The sequence below is a fragment of the Talpa europaea genome (genome assembly GCF_964194135.1).
Source record: "Talpa europaea genome assembly, chromosome: 6".
In the NCBI taxonomy this organism is placed as follows: domain Eukaryota; kingdom Metazoa; phylum Chordata; class Mammalia; order Eulipotyphla; family Talpidae; genus Talpa; species Talpa europaea.
In genome coordinates this window covers 15,734,672-15,746,853 of record NC_140072.1, presented here as the reverse complement: position 1 = coordinate 15,746,853, position 12,182 = coordinate 15,734,672, and the positions used below count along the sequence as shown (strand labels likewise).

Here is a 12,182-nt window from a genome sequence, read left to right as displayed (position 1 = left end):
CGGCGAGGGTCCCACATGGCGCGCAGACCTCTCCCGCCACACCTGCTGCTCCCCTCAGCAGTGTACTTCAACAGTCTGTCTGTTCTGCTCCCTGCTCTGGCTCTGGTGAATTCTCTCAACCTCCCATGCTTCTGACTGTACCCAGTGCTTATATAAATCAATCAATCTTAAAAAAAAAAAGAAAAAAGAAAAAGAAAATTCAACTCTCCTCACCTCTCCCCTCCTTTAGCCAGAGAAATAGAACAACAAGAATGCACAATTCTTGCTTCTAAAATATAATTACTGTTATCATATAATGATTCTTATTGTTGCCGTCAAGCTTTCAAATAAAAATTTAGACAAGGAAGATAACGGTCAAGGAGATGCAGAGATGCAGTCTGAAGTTAGATGAGCAAAGTGACCACCCCTCGTAAGAGCACATCACTCAAATTTAATGGTTGCTTCAAAGAGTTTAAGACATTTATATATATATATATATATATATATGTATATATATATCTTTAACTCTAATGTCCCCTTGACCCCTTCTCAAGTCATCTTTAATACCCTGATTTAGGGCCTCCCCTGGTGGTGCAGTGGTTGAGCGCTGGGTTGCAAACCTGCTCACGGCCTCTGCAGCGCCGGTTTGATCCCCGGCCGCCGGCGAGGGTCCCACATGGTGCAACAGACCTCTCCTGCCACACCCGCTGCTCCCCCAGCAGTGTATTTCTTAGTCAGTCTGCCTGTTCTGTTCCCCACTCTGGCTCTGGTGAGTTCTCTCACCCTCCCATGCTTCTGACTATACCCAGTGCTTGTATAAATTAATCTTAAAAAAAAAATTAATTAAAAAATAAATTAAAAAAAAAACACCCTGATTTAAAAATGATGCCTATGGGGCATCTGGCATCTGTGGTGCAAGGGGTTAAGTCTCAGCACTAATTAGTTATCAGCAGACACTCAGCAGAATTCGATCCCTTGCGAGGGAGCTAATCCACATGAAATAACAGACCTCTCCTGTCTCAGTCAATCCGCCTGTTCTGCTCCCCACTCTGTCTCTGGTGAATCCTCTCACCCCCTGCACCTCTGCCCTATGCATAAATAAATAAACTTTTCAATAAATAAATAAATAAAGATGATGCCTGTGAAAATTCAAAACAAATTTCAAAATTCAAGCCATTTACCTCCTCTTTGTTTTCAGACAACGTCAGATCAATATAGACAGGCTCATCTGTAACTGTAAATGACATCACTGCATTCTTTTCCTTGTTTTCTGACCGGACCTGCCTAGATAATAAAACAATAATTAGGTAATAAAAGATTTTTCTTTTTTAAAAAAAGGCCAAACACTTAAAGAGTCAGAAAGAGTTATAGCATTGGATACCCACACAACATTTTCATCTTTTGAAAGTAAGGTGACAAAAGACCAAGATAAGGGATAAAACATGGCTGTCATCATGAAACATGGCTGTGTGGAAAAAGAGAAAGCACTAATACACTGTGGAGACCGAAACAATGAGTAACATTCTCTATTCTTCTCACCCATCTATTTGTCTGCCTCCATGCTAACACCACACTGTCTTCGTTGCTGTAGGCCAACAGGAGGTACTGAAATCAATGTTTAGCCTCCAACTTTCTCTTCTTTTTCAAAGTTGCATTGGCTATTCTGTCTTACATACTTTCATCTGAATTTTAAAATCAGATTGTCCATTTCTAAAATAAAGTCTATTGGGATTTTGACTGGGTTTGGATTTAAGCTATAGATTAACTTGAGAATAACATCATAGCAATACCAAGAAAATCTACTGTTCAGAAACACTCATAATATGCAAATTATCCTCAGTATTCATTGATTCTTTGAGAAGTCACCTGCTGGCTAAAGTTTATTTGTAGCCTCCCAAGTTAGTATTTGTGGCTCTTTCATGGTCTTTAACAGGCATGCCCAGAAAAAGAGTTGCCTGACACAAACACAAGATTATAAGCAAATCTAAGTTCTGCCCTCTTATTTTAGCTTTCATACTACAAATACTTTTTTTGCCATCTACTTAGTGCCACATTTTTGTTTGCTTTTTGTCAGTAATTTCACTGTTTAAAATGGTCCCAAAGCACAGAAGTGTTGCCTAGGGCAACCCACATGGTGCAGCAGACCTCTCCTGATTCACCCCGCTGCTCCTCTCAGCAGTGTACTTCGGTCAGTCTGCCTGTTCTGCTCCCCACTCTGTCTCTGGTGAATTTTCTCAACCCCCAACACCTCTGGCCTGTATCCCAACTCTTATATGCATAAATAAACCTTAAGAATATATATATATAAGCCACAGAGTCCTCCCTGGCGGCCTAGGGGTTAAGTCTCAGCGCTACCAGGCTATTGCCAGTTCGATCCCCATGCAGGGAGCTAACCCACATGACTCAGCAGACCTCTCCTGTCTCGCCTGCTGCTCCCCTCAGCAGTGTATTTCAGTAGCTCCGCCTGTTCTGCTCCCTGCTCTGTCTCTGGTAAATCCTCTCACCAGCCCTCACACCACCCCCACCTCTTGCCTATACCGTTGTTTTTACACACACACACACCCCCCACAGACTGAAAAATATTGTCAAAGCAATATGATAAAGGATTAATATTCAGAATAAACCCCAATAAAAAAAATAGCCCAAAATATCTGAACAGACATTTCATCAGAGAACATATCCATATAGCAAATAAGCACATGAAAGATTCTCAAAATCAATAACCATTAGGGAAATACAAATTCAAACCACAATGAGATATCACTACACAAGTATTAGAATGGCAAAAATTAAATGATCTTATCAAATGTCAGTGAGGATATGAAGACATTAGAACTCTATCACAGCTGGCAGGAATATAAAATGGTATAACCACTTTGAAAAGCACTCAGCAATTTCTTTAAAAAGTAAATACATACAACTATCCTATCATCTAGGTATGTCCACAAAACACTTGTATACAAATGTCCAAAACAATTATAACGTCCCAAACATGTCAACAAGTCCGGAGACTGGGGTGGGGTGGGGGCTTACAAAGGGATATGAGGAAATTCTTAAAAGCAATGCACATGGGACAATGGCCATGATTTCATGAGGCCGTGTGTGTGTGTATGTGTGTGTAAACTCAAGAAGTTATTACATGCCCTAAATATGTGTAGTTTACGTCAATTATTCCTCAACAAAGTGATTATTAAAAAAACCTAGGCACAAATAATATGAAGAGTTCAAACATGATTTACAAATATCATTTAAACTCAGCTTCCTTTTAATCAACTAGTAAAACTATATATTTACCATTAAAAGCCTTTCAATATTTTTCATGTAGAAACAAGAGATGATCTGATAAACTCTAAATGCTTTCATATATAATAAATTCTTAATAAATTGAAGATCCATTCTAACATGAAATCATTCAAAATCACTGCCATCAGATGACTATACACACAAGAAACTGCTACCTCAGCCCATCAAAAGAAGTACTAGCTCCTTACAGTAATAGAAAAGGGTTATTTTTTTAATCTTCATTCAGTGGCAGTAAGTCTTTAAATGTTACTTCCTAAGCAGAATGTGTCATTGAAAGGTAACCATGAGGGAACCTTAGGAGTTGCTCTACCTACCAAAACACAAAAGTTTTTGGAGTTTCATAAAAATGGTCTTTTCAGGCACTTTTTCAATGTGGATTTTTCATTTGTTTTTTAAATTTACTCTTCTGTTATTAGGAAGTTCCAGGCATAAACATACCATTTTCAAGATTTTAAAACAACAGAAATCAATTTGTCTGTTGCAGGTAGAATTTTGTAGCTAGAGAACCCTTTGTCTAGGAAGTTAAAGAGATGAAGCATTTACAGTTGACATTTTAAGTTTTCAGCAATACTAATTAATTATGTAAGTGTTAAAAACTCTAAAACTAACAGAAATTATCCTAGTAGGTGCTCCTCATACCAAACACAGAATAGAAAATCAACTCAGTTTGACTGAGACATAATCAGAACAATCACTCGATGAATGGTTTTAAAGGTGAACAAAGGTTCACATTTGGCCTCATAAGCTTTCTCCTGACACAATTACTTTAAGGATTACATATTTGATTGATGACACTTTCCATCAGTGGTATTTGTTATAAATTATAATAACTTTTATCTGGTCAAGAGAGCAGACTCAACTGATTATTTGAATAGGAAACAACTTTTGTTTTTAAATCTCTACTTATTTGTCCATGAACAGCAAGTTAAAAAAGTTAAATTCAACATCAAATGGAAAGCAAGAAATCCCTTATATTTCTTAAATTTAAAAACTTTTTGATGGTCCTTTAATGTCAAATTATTTTTGCTTTTAAAAGTAGTTTCAAAGGAATTAATAACAGCAATTACTGCAAAAAAGTTGGGAATGGTCAGACATAGTCAAGGAATTTCATGTCCTCAATAATCCAGCACTAAATAGACATTACTGCACTAACCCAGTGAGGTCACCCATTTCAACATAATCAAAGCTTTTATTTTTCTTTTTAAGTTTTAGGGAAAAGTTATTTTGAAACTGCCCAACTGCAAAAATGCTCAGTTGACTCCACCTCTAAACAAGCATGGAGAACCTTCTATTATACAATGCTTTTAAATTTTTCTCCTAAGGAATTGTTTTTAGGAAAACACAATTCTTTATTACAAGTTAACGTAAATTCTAACATTACACGGTAAAGCAAGTCTCATACTCATCATTTATTATTAACCACCACATAACTGCGACCAGTTCTTTCAAAGCAAAATTACCTCCCAAATTCAAAACCAGACTACATACCAAACATTAAGTAACCGGTCGTGTACTGCTCCAGATAAGAAATAAAGACCTGTAATTCCATCAAAGGGTTGGCTCTCATTAGGAGGTCTAATAGTAGTGAACATAAGTGATGAAACTGGAGTTGCATGTCCTGTGAAGTGCTAGAAAAAATTATATCTCATTTAGAAGAGAATGGATACAAAACAGTAATAAAAGTTAAAATTCCATGTATCATATATGATACATATCTGAATCAGGAGTAACAGTTAAATCTAAGTCTATGCAATTGAAGTTATTTGAGCCATTTCTTAAAAACTCCCTCCAAAAATTTAGATGTCCTTCTAACTCCCATGCATCTATCCCACAATGTTTCTTAGATTTTTTTTTTAGCTCAAGATTCACTTTAATTTATCCATTTTTAAAGGGGCACTTCGGTGCTCAGACACAGCCAAGGAATTGTAGGTCTTCATTTTACTCTCAGTGAGTCGAAACCACAATTTTAAGGCATCATCACAGCACCAAAAGTTCAGTAACCCCTTGCACACTCAATATGCAATTCTAAATTTCCATTTAAATACTGCAAGTGTACCAAATGCTGGAAGCAATCTAGAAATCAAAATCATCATAACAACTGCCTACTGTAGAGATTAATTCAAATTCCATGCATTTGTTCAATTCATTTTTCCAATTAAAACATGTGAAATATATCTACTTATTTAACATTATTTTCATTACTTAATAATCCATTTACTGATCTGATACATATAAAAAGTTTGGGAAATTAACTTTTATCCATTAATTGTACTATTTGACTATTTGATACACCTGAAAATGAAGAATCTGTTTTCATAAAATAGTCTACAGCTCTGACTTCTACCTTTCTCCATACTTACTATACATGACTATTATGCTTACAACCAATTTGATTCACTCACTCTGTAGATTTCTTTGGTCTCCAAAACCCATAGTTTGATTGTTCGACCAGCTGAAAGCAACATTTTTCCATCTGGGCTGATACACAGAGAACTGACGCTGCTATTGTCACCTTTCCATTTGCTGTATTGTGAAGGAAAACAAGTATCTTGATAAATGGGGAGAAAACCATTCAGAGTAAAAAAACAAAAAGCAAATCAGGCATTAAAAATACCACCTACGGGACCTCCCTGGTGGTACAGGGGTTAAAGTCTCAGTGCTATGAAGCTATTGCCAGCCACAGCGGCATGAGTTCGATCCCTGCCAAGAAGATAACCTATATGGTGCAGCAGACCTCTCCTGTCTTGCCTGTTGTTCCCCTCAGCAGTGTATTTCAGTATATCTGCCTGTTCTTCTCCCTACTCTCTCTGGTGAATCCTCCTCTCACTCCCCGCACCTCTAGCCTAAATAAATAAAAAGTCCTTTAAAAAAAAAAAAAAAAAGATCGGGCCTCCCCAGTGGCGCAGCGGGTTGAGAGCAGCACCATGAAGCTGTCCGCAGCCTCTGCAGTGTGGGTTCGATTCCCGGCTGGCCAGGGAGAAACCCACATGCCACAGCAGACCTCTCCTGTCTCGCCCACTGCTCCCCTCAGCAGTGTTTTCCATTGTTCTGCCTGTTCTACTCCCCGCTCTGCCTGTTCTACTCCCCATTCTGTCTCTGGTGAATTCTCTCACCCTCCTGCGCTCTCTGGCCTGTACCCCAGTTCTTGTATGTATAAATAAATAAATAAATAGCCTTTTTTAAAAATTAAAAAAAAATTTTTTTTAAAAAGACCACCTATGGTTGTATTCCAAATTGCATTTCCTTAAAGCTTGTGTCCACTAACCTTGGACGTATTACTAAGGTAAAGCCTCCCTGAGAGGACTAAGATTCCCAAAAGGTGCTAAAAAAAAAAAAAAGCACGAGAATGCGTTACAAGAATGGAACATGAGTAGTTGTGTATTCTGTGGTCCATAACATGGCATGCTGGCTATACCTCTGAGTTTGTCACATTCTCATCGTGGCTCCTGTATCTTCTGGAAGTGAGCTTTAATTTACTGAGCAACATAAGCTAGTCCTCATGCTACAGATCAAATGGGTTATTTCTATCTCAAATCCACATAGATGAGCACAGTCTGATGCCTTCCTAATGCCTCAAATATGAGTAGCAGCATGGTCTTTGCAGTTTGTTGCTATTACAGTTAACAGTTTTGCTACTCACTTATAAAAACAACAAATAGTATCAATCATATCACCAAGTTAATTCTGAAGTTGGAAGAATGTAATTTTGTCAGTTAATGTGTCAAATTACTCAATTCTAAAAAAACATTACATTCTTATTTTATACTATACACAAATAAATTTGCTAAAAAAGTCACAAATTAAAGTAAAACCAAAATGCTGGCAGAAAATATCAGATATAGACTTTAGACAAATGATGAATATTCAGAATACATAAATAGCTCTTTTTATTCAAGAAATGGCTCCCTGAGTTCAGGAATTCAAAATAAAATTAGACAAAGGATATACACAAGCAATTCACAGAAATACCAATTGTTGATAAATAGAAAACCGCTCAACCTCAATAATAAAGAAAAATGCAGCATTATTATGCAAAAACTTTTATTTTTCCCTTATTGGTTCCCAACATTTTGACAATTTATCAATTCTCACAGTCACTGTTCAAAATTTATCACTGCTCTGACAATTATAAAAAAGATAATTCCCACCATGACAACTTCCAAATCTACTTCCCCACTTTATCTCTGAAAATGCCAAGTGCAGAAGCTAATACCACCACATTCCTCCACCACACACACACCCTGTTCCCGTCCCCATTAACAGCTTTGCAACTCAAAGTGTAACCCTGAGTAGGAATTAGAAACCTGTTAGAACTAAGACGCCCAAACCTCCATCTAAACCTACTAAGTCAAATCTATGCACACACTAAAGTGAAAAGGCAGAAGATTCCTTCTGGCAATGTGGCTCCAGAGAAATGACATACACACACTGACATCTGAAGGTCACCGATCACTTATAAAGGAAGCCCAACAATGGAGCCACACACCCACAAAGGCCTTCCAATCAACTTTTTAATGTTTCATTTTCCAATACCATTAGGCAGTCGAGGATGTCTAGTCACTTTAAGAATGTCTTTGACATAAAAGAGACCAAAATCAAACAAATCGAAATACATCCACAAGAGAAAAAAACTTTAAATCCAAATTCTGTCTTCAAAGAAGACCGAAAAGAACATGATGCAACAAAAAAGAAATAGGAACAAAAACAGTTCCTGAAAGTTAAAAATACAGTAAGAGAAATTTTTTAATCCCATAGATATGGTACATGAAATTGAGGGAATCTCCCAGTTAACACAAGAAAAAGACAAAAGGAAAAAAGAGGGAAAAGAAACTTTTCTAAGGATTAGTCCAAGAAATGCTTTATCTAAATAACTACCATGTAGAAGAGAAAGATCAAAGAAAACACAACTAATAAAATTATCAAATACACAGGAAGAAAAAGAAAGGACATGAGTTTTCAGTCTATAACTAAAGGTTCCTGGTGGTGCCAATCTAATTCATTAAAGTAAAAAGTCACAGGATATTTCAGAATACTAAGGATAATTAACCCTGATAACTTTAAAAAAAAATCCAATGGCCCAATGCTTCAAAATCCCATGGGAAAATTATTTCCCACCTAAATCTCTGTATCTACAAACTATCAATCAATTGTGAGAGTAGAATAATAATAGTGGGGGCACAAACAAAATCTCAAAAATGTACCATCCATGCACCTTTTATCAGGAAGCTGCCATTTCACCGAAAGGAGGGATTAAACCAACAAAGACAAAAGTGGAATCCAGGGCCTCCCCGGTGGCGCAGCGGTTGAGCGCTGGGTTGCGAAGCTGCCTGCAGCCTCTGCAGCGCCGGTTCGATCCCCGGCTGCTCCGCGGCCTCCGGAGGAGGGTCCCACATGGCATGCAGACCTCTCCTGCCGCCCACTGCTCCCCTCAGCAGTGTACTTCGGTCCTTCTGCCTGCTCTGCTTTCCGCTCTGGTGAATTCTCTCACCCTCCCGCGCTTCTGACTGTACCCAGTGCTTGTATAAATAAATAAATAAATCTTTAAAAAAAAAAAAAAGTGGAATCCAGAAAACAGAGGTTCCATCTGACAAGAGAATTTTCAAGATGATGATTCAATGGACCTTGGAAGAAGGCAGACAAGTCCTCCAAGAAACAACTGACAATGGAGAGGAAGCCTCCAAAATATATAACTGTTCAACTGATGTGTCTAAAAATCGCTGAGATGATTTATACAACTATAGAAGCAAGAATGAACTAATGACAGGAATATGTAAAAATATGCAAGTGAACTTTAAAACAAATATAAATCTCTGCCAAAAAGTTAGTATAAGCCTAGTACAGTCTAAGGTTCAGCTTAAGTATTTAAGTGCAAGGGGTTAAGATGCAACCTATGAAGCTGTCCACAACCTCTGCAGCACAAGTTCGATCCCCCGGCCGGCCAGGGAGCAACCCACATGAAGCAGCAGACCTCTCTGCTGACTCGCCTGCTGCTCCCCTCAGCAGTGTACTTTGGTCAATCTGCCTGTTCTGTTCCCCACTCTGTCTCTGGTGAATCCTCTCACCACTCACACCTCTGGCCTGTGCCCCAACTCTTGTATGCCTAAATAAATAAATCTTTTTTTAAAAAAAAAAGTGATATAATATTAAGAATGGGAATTAAAAAAGGCTAAGAAAGCTAAATCCTCATCTTCCCTAGTAAGAAATCAATGGAAGTTATCTAAAATGGAAAACAAAATCTATTACTAGCAGCATAAAAATGCCAAGAATGAAAGTGGAAACACAAGTACCATATGAGACAGCAGTTTCTCAAATGTAATATACGGTAAAGCCACCCTCACAACATTAGCATTAAATACAACTATGTGTATGTGCTACACAGTGCCTTGAAAAGTATCAGTTCCTGAGTGAAAGGCATCATTTTTGTGAACTGTCATCCAGACATAAAAACAGTTCGATAGGCCTCACTCAGACCTGGTGGATGAGAACTCCACAGGTATTTCTAATAGTCATCAGTGTATAAACTGCTGCAGATAAAGGGAGTACAAACACCTACTACACCTCTAGGTAGATGATTTATTACTCATCTGTACCTACAACCCTATTCCCTAAGCCTCTATACCACCTCACCTACTGGGTCCTGCCTTTCACTTGGTATTTCAAAATCAATTTGTCTGAAAACTGAAATTTCCCTCTTTTGACTATAAGTCTTCTTAACTGTACCACTACTCACCTAGTAAGTTCACCAAGTTGAAGACTTAGTAGTTACCTTTAAGTCCTTTTGGTCACTCAGTATCCCCGCTCCATCCTACCCAAGTGTTGCTAATTCTTACTTCCCACTCTTACCATTTTACAACCACCACTTGGGATCTGGCTCCTGTGCTTCTGAACTAGCTTCTTACCATGTATTCCACACAGTGCTGGCAAATAGATTACTTTCCCCAAAATCATTATTTTGGTGACTTTATTCCCAAGACACTGACCTTGAGTGTCTCTTTACTCACCAGATAGACTCTAAATGCCAAGCAGTTTTAGTACAACAGAAAAACACTGTACCAAACTGAATTCAAGATAGCAGGATCAACTCCCTCTCTGAGACTTCTTAGCTATGGGGGACCATGGGCCTCATTATTCTCTATCAGGTCCTCATCTACATAATAAATTGAACTACACTCAATAGTCCACATTTACTGAACAGCCACCACACAGCCAGTCACAGATTGGGAGTTTGAACTGTAAGAGTTGTCTGAAATTTTTGATCTGTAACAACAGATACTTTGGCCCACAGTCTCTACCAGCCACTACCCCAGCATGCCCCTTCTCTACTCAATTCCATGTAAATCCTTCACTTCTGGGCCTCCCCAGTGGCACAGCGGGTTTAGCGCCATGCTGTGAAGCTGTCAGCAGCCTCTGCGGCATGGGTTTGATTCCCGGGAGAAACCCATAAGGTGAAGCAGACCTCTCCTGCTTCACCCACTGCTGCCCTCAGCAGTGTCTTTAGTCCATCTGCCTGTTCTGCTCCCCTCTGTGTCTCTGGTGAATTCTCTTACCCTTCCATGCCTCAGACCTGCACCCCAGTTCATGTTTAAATAAATAGATCTTTAAAAAAAAATCCTTTACTTCTGTTCCTCCTAGCCTTTGTTCATGCCATCTCCCCTCGCCTCCTTTCCCCACTCTCAAAAGAATTCCCTCAACTCTCTTTTATCCAAATCAGTATATAAACTGCAACTGCAGTAGTTTTTACACATATCTTAGAAATCTGATTTAAAGTTCCTCAAAAATAATGTATAACTTTCCTAATGTCAACATTCCCCACACTGTTCAAACATCACCTATGGCAATATAGTTTTGATTTGCCAAACTCAAATGCATTTCCAAACAGTAATCAGGTTATCCCTCCAATCCCACAGACCCATCAACGTTACTTACCACTTTACTTTGCATGTCTGTGTATTCCATTCCACAATATGCTTATCATCTGAACAACTATACAAACAGCCATTGTCTTGATGCCACTGAATACAATTAACTTTGTTGTCATGCCCACCATTCTGCATAGTGAAAAAAAAAAATAAAAATTTTCATCTGACATAACATGAAGTCTGTTACTAGTTATCTAAAATGGTAAGCGTTAGCCTAACTTTAAAAATCTTAACCTACATCTACCCATTTTAACTTTTCAACAGCAAAAATGAATTAAATCAGTTATAACTTCATCAAAGCATTAACCTCTCATCTCGGTGGAAAACATACTTTTACATCATAAATTCAAGGATACCAGCTCTACTTATGATGAAATACGTCATGAACAGTGACAAAAAGCTTGACACTTGAGTGAACTAGAAAAATCAAAGAATTTTTAAAGAATTTAACAACACTCAAGGTAAAAATTTGTCTAATCAAAAATATCCTTGAAAACCCCTTTTAAAAAAGTACCAAAAACTCCATCTATCAATAAAGTAATCATTGTTTTCAGGTAAACACTCTTGCTTGTGTTGTGTTATGGAACAAATCATATAAAAAACACTTTAAACATACACAGCATACCAAGATGCTCACTCACTCAGAGGGAAATATATAAACCAAGGAAGAATAAATCCAAACCTCCCCACTTAACACACATTCCAGGACAAAGTCACTCCATTAACTGAAGTGGTAAATCACCTACACTATCAGCAACTGTTATAGTCGCTTTCTACCTGCATTCACATAAATTAAATATACACAAAATGAATCACTACTTCTGTCAAATAGACTGTCCCACTTTGAAAGAAAAAATATTTTTAAATGTTACCTTCAGTTATTTTCCTTTCCCTCCTATCAGTTATCTACTCAAAGAGTTAAGTCCTATGTTATGGACATACAAATAATTGAACAAAGGATACGAACAGATAAGTTCCATA

The 12,182-nt window shown here is 37.9% G+C and overlaps 1 protein-coding gene across 1 annotated transcript in view; it reads right to left on the bottom strand.

Moving 5' to 3' along the window:
* The window catches only part of WDR43 (WD repeat domain 43), a gene marked incomplete at its 5' end in the record, with an annotated part of 40,806 nt that overhangs the window by 18,290 nt on the left and 10,334 nt on the right, over window positions 1–12,182 (bottom strand). Inside the window, 4 exons of the mRNA XM_084235646.1 lie at window positions 1,161–1,259; window positions 4,767–4,910; window positions 5,685–5,805; window positions 11,209–11,330. Coding sequence (XP_084091772.1) covers window positions 1,161–1,259; window positions 4,767–4,910; window positions 5,685–5,805; window positions 11,209–11,330 — 486 coding nt within the window. The remainder of the gene's footprint in view (window positions 1–1,160; window positions 1,260–4,766; window positions 4,911–5,684; window positions 5,806–11,208; window positions 11,331–12,182) is intronic.